Raw genomic sequence first — 15,114 nt, 5'->3', positions numbered from 1 at the left:
AGAGAGCTTTAAAATGATATCCATCAAGCCATAGTTATATTGTATTACACAGGACGACACTTTCCCCAGTGTCAGCAGCTCTATTCTGCTGAATGCAGCTGCTGACTTTGACAAAAAGTCGTCCTGTGTAATACAATGTAACTATGGCTTGATGGATATCATTTTAAAGCTCTCTTTCTCCTCTTTCTGACAACACCTAAACCTTTGCCCTCCACCTTTTAGTTTTCTCTATTTTCGCGATTGAAATCGCGGCCGCGGCAATTTCAATCGCGAAAATAGCGAAAACTAAAAGGCATAGGGGTGGTGGTTTATATATCATTGGAAAGAGGAGAAAGAGAGCTTTAAAATGATGTGCATCTTTCCATAGTTTCTGCACTGCTCGGAGTCCCTTTAAGGAGCACATTAACGGTACATTTTTTTTCACCAAATGTAATCTTTCGATGAAATTTTTAAGAACAATTTGTATGGAAAATTTTCCATTTATGAAGGCAATCGATTCTTTGGCCAATTGCTAAATAGGATAAAATCGATCTGAAAGTTGGATTTTATGATCGAATTTGAAGAAAATCGTTCAGTAAATGAGAGTAGTTACGATCGTTAAAATCACGTTGAAAGATTGTATTTGGTGAAAATTGTACCATTAATGGACACCATTAAGGTGGCCACTAACTATTCAATTTCTAGCAAAAAATCCTTCACTACCCCATCAACGAACCAATCTTTGCTTCCTATCTATCACAGTCAGCAAGAAAATCCAAATTTCGGTTTGACGAAAATCCAATCAGAATTTCTGATCACTCAAATGATTCTTCACTAGAAATTGGACCGTTAGTGACTACCTTTTTTTTGTACCCTCTGTTGGGTGTATTTTCCATTCTACATGAGATCATTGTACACATTGAAGGATACTTGGTTGCCATCAGCTTTACTTTTAAGTGTGTTAAACCACTTCAGTACCAGCTTTCTCTGACCCCTTAACCTCCCTGGTGGTGGTCTGATTAGATCTGCGGCAGCTCCTGCACGTTACTCACCTCCACTGGATCCAGCCCTGCAGTTCTCCCTCCATCCACTGGGTGCCACTGTACCCTTATAGTGAGATGCTGGCTGTCGTCATGACAACAGACAATCTCATCAGAGGGATCCAGAGCCTCCGAGGAGCGGAAGAGGAATTTCTGCCGGTGTCTGTATCCTGGGGGAGGGGAGTTACAAATACCTGTTGTGCTCAGGCTCTGCCTATACCTTCCGGCGGCTACCATGAGTCAGGCTCAGAATTAATGGTTTGAGCTGCGGATTTCCAGCCCGAGCCTGACTCGTGGTTAGTGCTGATGAGAAGGACCAGAGACTGCTGAAACAAAAACTGGGCTTACCAGCCTTACGCTGCACGGACCTGCTGCTACCGCTATTCGTGCCACTCTCCCTGCTTCCGGTATGACGGCAGAGCTCCGTGAGCTGGTCAGGAGCCGATGTCACTGGCTGCTGACCCTGCGATCGCTGTGAAATCTGCTCTTGACAGTGTCACGGAGCTCTGCGGGGTCGGTAGGCGTGAGCTTTAGCGGCGGGTCCGTGCAGAATGCGGAAGTTGAAAACTACACCCTGGCAGGCTTAGGTGGACATAAACGAGGCGTAGATTTCAACTACGCTTGTCCGAAAGATCTTAAAGCCAGTACAAATGTATTAGTACTCCGTCAGTTGTCTGCTGACATCTCATGGGATACCAAGTAGTGAATAGTGGCAGGTCTGGGGAGGCGTCCGTATGTACCGGCCACGTGTCATTTGGGCGCAGGGAGAAGCTGAAAGAGGTCTCTCCTTGCGCTAGGTAATTCCGGGGACTATATCAAATATATTCCCGGACTAATAACCTAATTTGTTCATTTGGACATGGAAATTTGGGGTCCGGCTATTACTGGCAGCAAATTAACTTGTGATTCGGGCTGTGCCGCTATAGCCTTAATTCAAATTATGTCTATGGCGGCACCCAAATCAGGGGCTGCGCAGCACTTGGCTCGCTGGAGAGTCACACACTTTTTTTTTCTTAAACTGTAAAAGATAAAAAAAAAAAGAGAACATCCTGAAATTTCCTTCACTTTAACTTACTTTACTGAAGTAAACCTGAACTTTCGTGAAAAACGTAGGCAGTTAAAATCTCACAGAACCAACAGGTTTTTGGCCAGTCCATCTCCTCATGGGGGATTCTCAGGGTTTTCTTTTTTTTTTCAACAGCATTTCCTGAACAGCAGTTTAACTGCCATAAATCGTAAGATACCAGCCGGCCTCCCTACTCACTTGCACACTTTTCTGTGAGGTAGACTTTGCAGCTACTGTTCAGGAAATGTTGTTGAAAACAAATAAAACCCTGAGAATCCCCCATGAGGAGATGGACTGGCCCAAAACCTGTTGGTTCTGTAAGATTTTAACTGCCTACTTTTTTCAGGATAGTGGTCCTTTAAAAAAAAAAAAAAAAAAGTTTACTTCCATAAGTCCCCGGAAGCTCCCCCGATGTCCACGACCCTTATTCCTCTTCCTGGCCGCGCTCCCCTTCGTGTAAGAGTGCGATCACACTTTGCAGGCAGACAGATGGCTGCACCTGCTCAGTGCACGGAGGAAAGAAGCTGTTTGCACGAGCGGCACCGTGCAGGCCGTACTCTGCCCCTGTGCCGTGCGTCTGTGTTTGTACATGGAAGGGAGTGCAGCCGCAAGCAATCATCAACTTTATTGTTGAAGATTGCCAAAGCGGTCCCAGCGGAGGCACGGAGGGGTCTCTGGTAAATTTCCAACTTCAGATATACTTTAATGCAAAATAAAAGGCCAAAGCAAAGGTCAGAGCAGTCACGTCAAACTGCATGCATATCGCCACGCGTCTACGCTGCACATAGACAACGTGGCACCTAGATCCCAGACAGGCCACAGACTGTAGGCCTCGTTCACATTAGGCAACGTGTATGGCCGTGCGTTCAGGACGCAAGCGCACCCGATCGATTGCACGCCATCTGCTGCTCATCCTATTCATTATCCGCTTTGCAAACATGCGTGCAGCAGTGCAATAGCGCATCACACAGCTGCGCAGCGCACATAGCCTGAACGTCAGAAGTGCTCTGCTATGCACATCATACACGCTGCCGAAAAGTGCACGGCAGCGCGTATAGTGTGAACAAGGCCTTAAAGTAATATCCAGGAGGCAGTCAAACTACTGATAAGAATCGCTCATTTATTGATGAATTATATACAACAGCTGTGTGCTGTGCTGCGACAACCTGCGAGTCTGGATAACCCAATCAACAGGCCACCTGAGTCAGAGAAATGGGGATATTCTGTAAACATCATTAATAAAAGTCCCAGTCGTTCAGAAAGGCAATACGAGCACTTAGTGGCTCAGTTACGGGGGATCAGCTGGCTGTGAGCTCCATCAGCTGCTGTAATATAAGCTTCTGTCCGTAGCGCACATGCAGGGAGTACTGCTCTCTGCTGCTCAGCTTGGCGTAGTCGGCAGGATCATCGAGGAGACGCTGCTCACTGGGCAGATCTGTGGCGTACGCCTTCATGGCCAGCTCCGTGCAGGAATGGAGAAGTCTGCGCCAGGACAGCGGCAGCTGTGCGAGCTTCTGACACGTCATCGTTTCTTCATCATCCTCATCATCCTCCTCCCAGCCATCATTCTGCTGGTATTCAGCAAACTCCTCGGGAGACATGCAGAGCAGCTGCAAGATGAAAGGTAAACCATTAGAGGGCGCCAGAAGATGTGGCAACTGAACTAAAAGAGAAGGTGTCATAAGGTCTACAGGTTACATCCAGCCAGGGGCGGCACTACCCTAGGGGCAATTCCCTCAGGGCCCCCGAGCGCTCTTCTCAGAGCATGTCATGGCATAATAACGTGTTGGCTCATTGAGAAGCGGCACACCTGTGAGCATGCAGACAAGCGTGCACAAACTGGGACAGTTGAGTTGCTATGCTGCCAAAATATTTGCCGGGGTTTGGGGGAGCACAATTAAGTTCTGGGGGTCCAGCAAAATCGAATTTTCTGCTAGCTGAGCCCTCTATTGGAGCTAGAACCGGCCCTGCATTCAGCGACATCTCTTCCAGCTCTGTTACTACATGTATGATTATACATACAAGCAAGCCATGCTCATCCTACTGTCACCGGGTTCTTAAGGGGGAAGCCAGTGCTCAGGGAAATTGGCAAGACAAAAAGTGTATGTAATCAATCATTAATACACCCACAGCAAACTAGAGATAAAAACAACTAGGTTGCTAAAATGTATTTGGTTGCAACTGACATTAAAATAATCAGTTATGCTGGCATGGGGCAAGATAGCCGACAGCCTCAGCTTGAATTACAGGTACAAAAGGAAGAGACCCTTGCTGGCTGACTGGTGTGGGAGGAGTAGGGACCCTTTCTTAGAGGGAACCTCAATGCTGGTGAAATGGTCCAGTGTAGAATGTTGTTGCATGCGATCCGTTTTGGAAGCAAATAGTCTCCATTTTTTTTTTTTAACTAACGTTCCCGCTTGTTGTGAGTGTTGTGAGGGCAGAGGGTTAATTTTTGATTGCAGTTACATCCATGCTGCCTCACTGCAATCAATCAGAATGAAGCTTACATAGTTTTATGTGGGTTGAAAAAAAGACAAACGTCCAAATACAATGAATTGTTGTTTAACCTCCCTGGCGTTCAGTTGTTGTGGCCACGGGAGGGAAATTTTTGTTTTAAATGTATTTTATATAGTGTAGCTAGCACTAGGCTAGCCACACATGTGCCCCAAGTCCCCCGGCACCGTTCTGGTCCCCATGATCGCCGCCGGCTATATTTACCTAGCCGCAATCCCGCGAGAACCGCAACTTCCCTGAGCTTGTCCATACCGCTCAAGTGGTTAAAGGACAACTGTAGTGAGAAAAATATGGTGGCTGCCATATTTATTTCCTTTTAAACAATACTAGTTGCTACGGCAGCCATGTTGATGTATTTGGCGGCAATAATGTCTGAATCACACACCTAACAAGCATGCAGCCAATCTTGTCAGATCTGACAATAATGTCACGAACACCTGATCTGCTGCATGCTTGTTCAGGGGCTATGGCTAATAGTATTAAAGGCAGAGGATCAGCAGGACAGTGAGGCAACTGTCATTATTTAAAGAGAGTCTGAAGCGAGAATAGATCTCGCTTCAGACCTCATATATAGCAGGGGCACGTGTGCCCCTGCTAAAACGCCGCTATCCCGTGGCTTAACAGGGGTCCCAGTCCCCCCCAAATCTCCTCCGTAATGCGGGGGAGCGCTTCCGCATTGGGGCAGGGCTAACCGCCGTAGCCCTGCCCCACGCACGTCTGTCAGACGCGCATGTCCGCCTCTCCCCCACCCCTCTGTCTTCCTTCACTGAGAGGGGCGGGGGAGAGGCGGCGATGCGCGTCTGATAGACGCGCTGTGAGGCAGGGCTGCAGCCGTTAACCCTGCCTCTAGGAAGGGCTAATCTGCGACCAAGTTTTACGACCAAGGTATGCGGGGGGGTGGGTTGGGGGGGGGGGGTCAGGGACCCTCTTGCAGCCGCGGGATAGTGGCGTTTTAGCAGGGGCACACGTGCCCCTACTATATATGAGAGCTGAAGCGAGATTTAGTCTCGCTTCAGTGTCTCTGTAAATGGAAATAAATATGGCAGCCTCCATATACCCCTCTCTACAGTTCTCCTTTAACCTGGTAAACAAATAATTCTGAGTGAGGGGATTTGAGACGATGGATTTTCCTATACGGCTGCGTTTGCATTAGTCCCGAATATCTGAGTTTTTACACACAAGGAAAACGCATTAAAATCTATGGGCCATTTCCACCTGTATGTGATTTTTTTATGGCTGTAAAAAGACAGACATCAGGTTGCTCATTTCAGAACACCTCTTGTGCTTCTGCATTGATAAATATTGTGTAGCCATGGAGGACTCGTGCGTTACATCGTGTACGGAGGCGCCTGATGTCCCGGGACGTGATGGGACTGGGAACTGCAGGGGGTTATGGGGAAATGAAGCCTTAAAGAGAACCTGTAACGAAAAAATCCTCCCCTGTGGGGTACTCACCTCGGGTGGGGGAAGCCTCCGGATCCTATTGAGGATTCTCCCGTCCTCCTGTGTCCCATGGCGGTCTCGCTGTGCCCCTCCGAACAGCGGGGATGTAAATATTTACCTTCCTGGCTCCAGCGCAGGCGCAGTATCGGCTCTCTGCTCGGAGATAGGCGGAAATAGCTGATCGCTGTCGGTCCGCTGTACTGTGCAGGCGCAAGTCTCCTGCAAGTCTCCTGCACCTGCATAGTAGAGCGGACGCGATAGATATTGGCTATTTCCGCCTATCTCGGTGCTGAGAGACGCAACAGCGCCCCCGGGGGAGGATTCTGGGACACTTCGGGGGAGCCAGCGCTGGACTGCCTGCAGCTACGGGGGAGAGGGGTGGGGATTAAGTGGGGGAAGCCTCATTGGGACCCTGAGGCTTCCCCCTCCCGAGGTGAGTAGTGAGTACCCCCAGGGGAACTTTTTTTTGTTACAAGTTCTCTTTAAACCTGGTACACACGTCCAATTTTGATTGCCCAGTTTTACCACTTCCATGTAGCATGAGAAATTACCTACACAATCTGTTTACAGTTTTCAAAGTCTATTGGCCCTCATACTACATGAAGGTATAAAATTGGTCAGTGATTGGCCAATCAAAATTGGATGTGTGTACCGGCTTAAGAGTTTCTCCTAAAAGGGCATTACATGGAGAAGCACAGGAGATCGATGTGCACGCCTCTGATTGGCTGGTCACCATCATAAGATTATTAACCTTCACCTCTGGCTCTACAATCCTGCATGGGGGTTAAACATCATTCTGAGTCCTCCAATAATTTGTCAGCAGCTCCCTCTGCCCATCTCACTCAGAGTTAAAGAGAACTCGAGGCGAGAGCGATATGACGGCTGCCATATTTATTTCCTTTTAAACAATGCCAATTTCCTGGCAACCCTGATGATCTATTTGGCTGCAGTAGTGGCTGAATCACACACCTGAAACAAGCATGCAGCTAATCCAGTCTGACTTCAGTCAGAGCACCTGATCTGCTGCATGCTTGTTCAGGGGCTGTGGCTGAACGTATTAGAGGCAGAAGATCTGCAGGACTGCCAGGCAACTGGTATTGCTTAAAAGGAAATAAATATGGCAGCCTCCATATTACTTTCACCTCGGGTTCACTTTAAGAACCAGGGCACTATCTGCACAGAGTTTGTATGTTCTCCCCATGTCTGTGTGAGTTTCCTCCAGGCACTCTGGTTTCCTCCCCAGAACTTGTTTTATACACATCACCTTCAGACTGGTCCTCAGTTCCTCATCAGTCAACACCTCTTCACGGCTGAAGACAAAAGCCCCCTCTTCTCCTACAATCTCCATACGGCACAGGAAGGTCCACCTCTCCCGGAACCGGTCCTTCTCCTCCTCCGACTCCGCACCTGCAAAGCCAACCACATGAAAGGTTCATGCAGATCCACCTAAAAGCGAGCCTCCCAGATCCTCCACCTAAAAGCGAGCCTCCCAGATCCTCCACCTAACAGCGAGCCTCCCAGATCCTCCACCTAACAGCGAGCCTCCCAGATCCTCCACCTAACAGCGAGCCTCCCAGATCCTCCACCTAACAGCGAGCCTCCCAGATCCTCCACCTAAAAGCGAGCCTCCCAGATCCTCCACCTAACAGCGAGCCTCCCAGATCCTCCACCTAACAGCGAGCCTCCCAGATCCTCCACCTAACAGCGAGCCTCCCAGATCCTCCACCTAACAGCGAGCCTCCCAGATCCTCCACCTAAAAGCGAGCCTCCCAGATCCTCCACCTAACAGCGAGCCTCCCAGATCCTCCACCTAAAAGCGAGCCTCCCAGATCCTCCACCTAACAGCGAGCCTCCCAGATCCTCCACCTAAAAGCGAGCCTCCCAGATCCTCCACCTAACAGCGAGCCTCCCAGATCCTCCACCTAACAGCGAGCCTCCCAGATCCTCCACCTAACAGCGAGCCTCCCAGATCCTCCACCTAAAAGCGAGCCTCCCAGTTCCTCCACCTAAAAGCGAGCCTCCCAGATCCTCCACCTAACAGCGAGCCTCCCAGATCCTCCACCTAACAGCGAGCCTCCCAGATCCTCCACCTAAAAGCGAGCCTCCCAGATCCTCCACCTAACAGCGAGCCTCCCAGATCCTCCACCTAACAGCGAGCCTCCCAGATCCTCCACCTAAAAGCGAGCCTCCCAGATCCTCCACCTAACAGCGAGCCTCCCAGATCCTCCACCTAAAAGCGAACCTCCCAGATCCTCCACCTAACAGCGAGCCTCCCAGATCCTCCACCTAACAGCGAGCCTCCCAGATCCTCCACCTAACAGCGAACCTCCCAGATCCTCCACCTAAAAGCGAGCCTCCCAGATCCTCCACCTAACAGCGAGCCTCCCAGATCCTCCACCTAACAGCGAGCCTCCCAGATCCTCCACCTAACAGCGAGCCTCCCAGATCCTCCACCTAACAGCGAGCCTCCCAGATCCTCCACCTAACAGCGAGCCTCCCAGTTCCTCCACCTAAAAGCGAGCCTCCCAGATCCTCCACCTAACAGCGAGCCTCCCAGATCCTCCACCTAAAAGCGAGCCTCCCAGATCCTCCACCTAAAAGCGAACCTCCCAGATCCTCCACCTAACAGCGAGCCTCCCAGATCCTCCACCTAAAAGCGAGCCTCCCAGATCCTCCACCTAACAGCGAGCCTCCCAGATCCTCCACCTAACAGCGAGCCTCCCAGATCCTCCACCTAACAGCGAGCCTCCCAGATCCTCCACCTAACAGCGAGCCTCCCAGATCCTCCACCTAACAGCGAGCCTCCCAGATCCTCCACCTAACAGCGAGCCTCCCAGATCCTCCACCTAACAGCGAGCCTCCCAGATCCTCCACCTAACAGCGAGCCTCCCAGATCCTCCACCTAACAGCGAGCCTCCCAGATCCTCCACCTAACAGCGAGCCTCCCAGATCCTCCACCTAACAGCGAGCCTCCCAGATCCTCCACCTAACAGCGAGCCTCCCAGATCATCCACCTAAAAGCGAGCCTCCCAGATCCTCCACCTAACAGCGAGCCTCCCAGATCCTCCACCTAACAGCGAGCCTCCCAGATCCTCCACCTAACAGCGAGCCTCCCAGTTCCTCCACCTAAAAGCGAGCCTCCCAGATCCTCCACCTAACAGCGAGCCTCCCAGATCCTCCACCTAACAGCGAGCCTCCCAGATCCTCCACCTAACAGCGAGCCTCCCAGATCCTCCACCTAACAGCCTCCCAGATCCTCCACCTAACAGCGAGCCTCCCAGATCATCCACCTAAAAGCGAGCCTCCCAGATCCTCCACCTAAAAGCGAGCCTCCCAGATCCTCCACCTAACAGCCTCCCAGATCCTCCACCTAACAGCGAGCCTCCCAGATCATCCACCTAAAAGCGAGCCTCCCAGATCCTCCACCTAACAGCGAGCCTCCCAGATCCTCCACCTAACAGCGAGCCTCCCAGATCCTCCACCTAACAGCGAGCCTCCCAGTTCCTCCACCTAAAAGCGAGCCTCCCAGATCCTCCACCTAACAGCGAGCCTCCCAGATCCTCCACCTAACAGCGAGCCTCCCAGATCCTCCAACTAACAGCGAGCCTCCCAGATCCTCCACCTAACAGCCTCCCAGATCCTCCACCTAACAGCGAGCCTCCCAGATCATCCACCTAAAAGCGAGCCTCCCAGATCCTCCACCTAACAGCGAGCCTCCCAGATCCTCCACCTAACAGCGAGCCTCCCAGATCCTCCACCTAACAGCGAGCCTCCCAGATCCTCCACCTAACAGCGAGCCTCCCAGATCCTCCACCTAACAGCGAGCCTCCCAGATCCTCCACCTAACAGCGAGCCTCCCAGATCCTCCACCTAACAGCGAGCCTCCCAGATCCTCCACCTAACAGCGAGCCTCCCAGATCCTCCACCTAACAGCGAGCCTCCCAGATCCTCCACCTAACAGCCTCCCAGATCCTCCACCTAACAGCGAGCCTCCCAGATCATCCACCTAAAAGCGAGCCTCCCAGATCCTCCACCTAACAGCGAGCCTCCCAGATCCTCCACCTAACAGCGAGCCTCCCAGTTCCTCCACCTAAAAGCGAGCCTCCCAGATCCTCCACCTAACAGCGAGCCTCCCAGATCCTCCACCTAACAGCGAGCCTCCCAGATCCTCCACCTAACAGCGAGCCTCCCAGATCCTCCACCTAACAGCCTCCCAGATCCTCCACCTAACAGCGAGCCTCCCAGATCATCCACCTAAAAGCGAGCCTCCCAGATCCTCCACCTAAAAGCGAGCCTCCCAGATCCTCCACCTAACAGCCTCCCAGATCCTCCACCTAACAGCGAGCCTCCCAGATCATCCACCTAAAAGCGAGCCTCCCAGATCCTCCACCTAACAGCGAGCCTCCCAGATCCTCCACCTAACAGCGAGCCTCCCAGATCCTCCACCTAACAGCGAGCCTCCCAGTTCCTCCACCTAAAAGCGAGCCTCCAAGATCCTCCACCTAACAGCGAGCCTCCCAGATCCTCCACCTAACAGTGAGCCTCCCAGATCCTCCACCTAACAGCGAGCCTCCCAGATCCTCCACCTAACAGCCTCCCAGATCCTCCACCTAACAGCGAGCCTCCCAGATCATCCACCTAAAAGCGAGCCTCCCAGATCCTCCACCTAACAGCGAGCCTCCCAGATCCTCCACCTAACAGCGAGCCTCCCAGATCCTCCACCTAAAAGCGAGTCTCCCAGATCCTCCACCTAACAGCGAGCCTCCCAGATCCTCCACGTAAAAGCGAGCCTCCCAGATCCTCCACCTAAAAGCGAGCCTCCCAGATCCTCCACCTAAAAGCGAGCCTCCCAGATCCTCCACCTAACAGCGAGCCTCCCAGATCCTCCACCTAACAGCGAGCCTCCCAGATCCTCCACCTAACAGCGAGCCTCCCAGATCTTCCACCTAACAGCGAGCCTCCCAGATCCTCCACCTAACAGCGAGCCTCCCAGATCCTCCACCTAACAGCGAGCCTCCCAGATCCTCCACCTAAAAGCGAGCCTCCCAGATCCTCCACCTAAAAGCGAGCCTCCCAGATCCTCCACCTAACAGCGAGCCTCCCAGATCCTTCACCTAACAGCGAGCCTCCCAGATCCTCCACCTAAAAGCGAGCCTCCCAGATCCTCCACCTAACAGCCTCCCAGATCCTCCACCTAACAGCGAGCCTCCCAGATCCTCCACCTAACAGCGAGCCTCCCAGATCCTCCACCTAACAGCGAGCCTCCCAGATCCTCCACCTAACAGCGAGCCTCCCAGATCCTCCACCTAACAGCGAGCCTCCCAGATCCTCCACCTAACAGCGAGCCTCCCAGATCCTCCACCTAACAGCGAGCCTCCCAGATCCTCCACCTAACAGCGAGCCTCCCAGATCCTCCACCTAACAGCGAGCCTCCCAGATCCTCCACCTAACAGCGAGCCTCCCAGATCCTCCACCTAAAAGCGAGCCTCCCAGATCCTCCACCTAAAAGCGAGCCTCCCAGATCCTCCACCTAACAGCCTCCCAGATCCTCCACCTAACAGCCTCCCAGATCTTCCACCTAACAGCCTCCCAGATCCTCCACCTAACAGCGAGCCTCCCAGATCCTCCACCTAACAGCGAGCCTCCCAGATCCTCCACCTAACAGCGAGCCTCCCAGATCCTCCACCTAACAGCGAGCCTCCCAGATCCTCCACCTAACAGCGAGCCTCCCAGATCCTCCACCTAACAGCGAGCCTCCCAGATCCTCCACCTAAAAGCGAGCCTCCCAGATCCTCCACCTAACAGCGAGCCTCCCAGATCCTCCACCTAACAGCGAGCCTCCCAGATCCTCCACCTAAAAGCGAGCCTCCCAGATCCTCCACCTAACAGCGAGCCTCCCAGATCCTCCACCTAACAGCGAGCCTCCCAGATCCTCCACCTAACAGCGAGCCTCCCAGATCCTCCACCTAACAGCGAGCCTCCCAGATCCTCCACCTAACAGCGAGCCTCCCAGATCCTCCACCTAACAGCGAGCCTCCCAGATCCTCCACCTAACAGCGAGCCTCCCAGATCCTCCACCTAACAGCGAGCCTCCCAGATCCTCCACCTAACAGCGAGCCTCCCAGATCCTCCACCTAAAAGCGAGCCTCCCAGATCCTCCACCTAACAGCGAGCCTCCCAGATCCTCCACCTAACAGCGAGCCTCCCAGATCCTCCACCTAAAAGCGAGCCTCCCAGATCCTCCACCTAACAGCGAGCCTCCCAGATCCTCCACCTAAAAGCGAGCCTCCCAGATCCTCCACCTAACAGCGAGCCTCCCAGATCCTCCACCTAAAAGCGAGCCTCCCAGATCCTCCACCTAACAGCGAGCCTCCCAGATCCTCCACCTAAAAGCGAGCCTCCCAGATCCTCCACCTAAAAGCGAGCCTCCCAGATCCTCCACCTAAAAGCGAGCCTCCCAGATCCTCCACCTAACAGCGAGCCTCCCAGATCCTCCACCTAAAAGCGAGCCTCCCAGATCCTCCACCTAACAGCGAGCCTCTCAGATCCTCCACCTAACAGCCTCCCAGATCCTCCACCTAACAGCGAGCCTCCCAGATCCTCCACCTAACAGCGAGCCTCCCAGATCCTCCACCTAAAAGCGAACCTCCCAGATCCTCCACCTAACAGCGAGCCTCCCAGATCCTCCACCTAAAAGCGAGCCTCCCAGATCCTCCACCTAAAAGCGAGCCTCCCAGATCCTCCACCTAACAGCGAGCCTCCCAGATCCTCCACCTAACAGCGAGCCTCCCAGATCCTCCACCTAACAGCGAGCCTCCCAGATCCTCCACCTAAAAGCGAGCCTCCCAGATCCTCCACCTAAAAGCGAGCCTCCCAGATCCTCCACCTAACAGCCTCCCAGATCCTCCACCTAACAGCCTCCCAGATCCTCCACCTAACAGCGAGCCTCCCAGATCCTCCACCTAAAAGCGAACCTCCCAGATCCTCCACCTAAAAGCGAACCTCCCAGATCCTCCACCTAAAAGCGAACCTCCCAGATCCTCCACCTAAAAGCGAACCTCCCAGATCCTCCACCTAAAAGCGAGCCTCCCAGATCCTCCACCTAACAGCGAGCCTCCCAGATCCTCCACCTAACAGCGAGCCTCCCAGATCCTCCACCTAACAGCGAGCCTCCCACAACCTCCACCTAACAGCGAGCCTCCCACAACCTCCACCTAACAGCGAGCCTCCCAGATCCTCCACCTAAAAGCGAACCTCCCAGATCCTCCACCTAAAAGCGAACCTCCCAAATCCTCCACCTAAAAGCGAACCTCCCAAATCCTCCACCTAAAAGCGAGCCTCCCAAATCCTCCACCTAAAAGCGAGCCTCCCAGATCCTCCACCTAAAAGCGAGCCTCCCAGATCCTCCACCTAAAAGCGAAAAAGCGAGCCTCGCAGATCCTCCACCTAAAAGTGAACCTCCCAGATCCTCCACCTAACAGCGAGACTCCCAGATCCTCCACCTAAAAGCGAGCCTCCCAGATCCTCCACCTAACAGCGAGCCTCCCAGATCCTCCACCTAAAAGCGAGCCTCCCAGATCCTCCACCTAACAGCGAGCCTCCCAGATCCTCCACCTAACAGCGAGCCTCCCAGATCCTCCACCTAAGAGCGAGCCTCCCAGATCCTCCACCTAAAAGCGAGCCTCCCAGATCCTCCACCTAAAAGCGAGCCTCCCAGATCCTCCACCTAACAGCGAGCCTCCCAGATCCTCCACCTAACAGCGAGCCTCCCAGATTCTCCACCTAACAGCGGGCCTCCCAGATCCTCCACCTAACAGCGAGCCTCCCAGATCCTCCACCTAACAGCGAGCCTCCCAGATCCTCCACCTAACAGCGAGCCTCCCAGATCCTCCACCTAACAGCGAGCCTCCCAGATCCTCCACCTAACAGCGAGCCTCCCAGATCCTCCACCTAACAGCGAGCCTCCCAGTTCCTCCACCTAAAAGCGAGCCTCCCAGATCCTCCACCTAAAAGCGAACCTCCCAGATCCTCCACCTAAAAGCGAGCCTCCCAGATCCTCCACCTAACAGCGAGCCTCCCAGATCCTCCACCTAAAAGCGAGCCTCCCAGATCCTCCACCTAACAGCGAGCCTCCCAGATCCTCCACCTAACAGCGAGCCTCCCAGATCCTCCACCTAACAGCGAGCCTCCCAGATCCTCCACCTAACAGCGAGCCTCCCAGATCCTCCACCTAACAGCGAGCCTCCCAGATCCTCCACCTAACAGCGAGCCTCCCAGATCCTCCACCTAACAGCCTCCCAGATCCTCCACGTAACAGCGAGCCACCCAGATCGTACACCTAACAGCCTCCCAGATCGTACACCTAACAGCGAGCCTCCCAGATCCTCCACCTAACAGCGAGCCTCCCAGATCCTCCACCTAACAGCGAGCCTCCCAGATCCTCCAGCTAACAGCGAGCCTCCCACATCCTCCACCTAACAGCGAGCCTCCCAGATCCTCCACCTAACAGCGAGCCTCCCAGATCCTCCAGCTAACAGCGAGCCTCCCACATCCTCCACCTAAAAGCGAGCCTCCCACATCCTCCACCTAACAGCCTCCCACATCCTCCACCTAACAGCCTCCCAGATCCTCCACCTAAAAGCGAGCCTCCCAGATCCTCCACCTAACAGCGAGCCTCCCAGATCCTCCACCTAACAGCGAGCCTCCCAGATCCTCCACCTAACAGCGAGCCTCCCGGATCCTCCACCTAACAGCGAGCCTCCCAGATCCTCCACCTAACAGCGAGCCTCCCAGATCCTCCACCTAAAAGCGAACCTCCCAGATCCTCCACCTAAAAGCGAGCCTCCCAGATCCTCCACCTAACAGCGAGCCTCCCAGATCCTCCACCTAACAGCGAGCCTCCCAGATCCTCCACCTAACAGCGAGCCTCCCAGATCCTCCACCTAACAGCGAGCCTCCCAGATCCTCCACCTAAAAGCGAGCCTCCCAGATCCTCCACCTAAAAGCCTCCCAGATCCTCCACCTAAAAGCGAGCCTCCCAGATCCTCCACCTAAAAGCGAGCCTCCCAGATC

The 15,114-nt window shown here is 53.6% G+C and overlaps 1 protein-coding gene across 1 annotated transcript in view; it reads right to left on the bottom strand.

Annotated features, from left to right (window-relative positions):
* Positions 1 to 3,185: 3,185 nt before the first annotated feature.
* SETD6 (SET domain containing 6, protein lysine methyltransferase) overlaps positions 3,186 to 15,114 on the bottom strand; it is a 73,905-nt gene continuing 61,976 nt past the window's right edge. Inside the window, exons 8-9 of the mRNA XM_068261222.1 lie at positions 7,307 to 7,449; positions 3,186 to 3,695 (exon numbers count right to left, since the gene is read on the bottom strand). Coding sequence (XP_068117323.1) covers positions 3,384 to 3,695; positions 7,307 to 7,449 — 455 coding nt within the window. The 3' untranslated portion in view covers positions 3,186 to 3,383. The remainder of the gene's footprint in view (positions 3,696 to 7,306; positions 7,450 to 15,114) is intronic.

Source organism: Hyperolius riggenbachi, chromosome 11 (genome assembly GCF_040937935.1).
Source record: "Hyperolius riggenbachi isolate aHypRig1 chromosome 11, aHypRig1.pri, whole genome shotgun sequence".
Taxonomy (NCBI): Eukaryota; Metazoa; Chordata; class Amphibia; order Anura; family Hyperoliidae; genus Hyperolius; species Hyperolius riggenbachi.
Note: the sequence above shows the minus strand (reverse complement) of the source record. Positions and strands in the feature narration are given on the sequence as shown.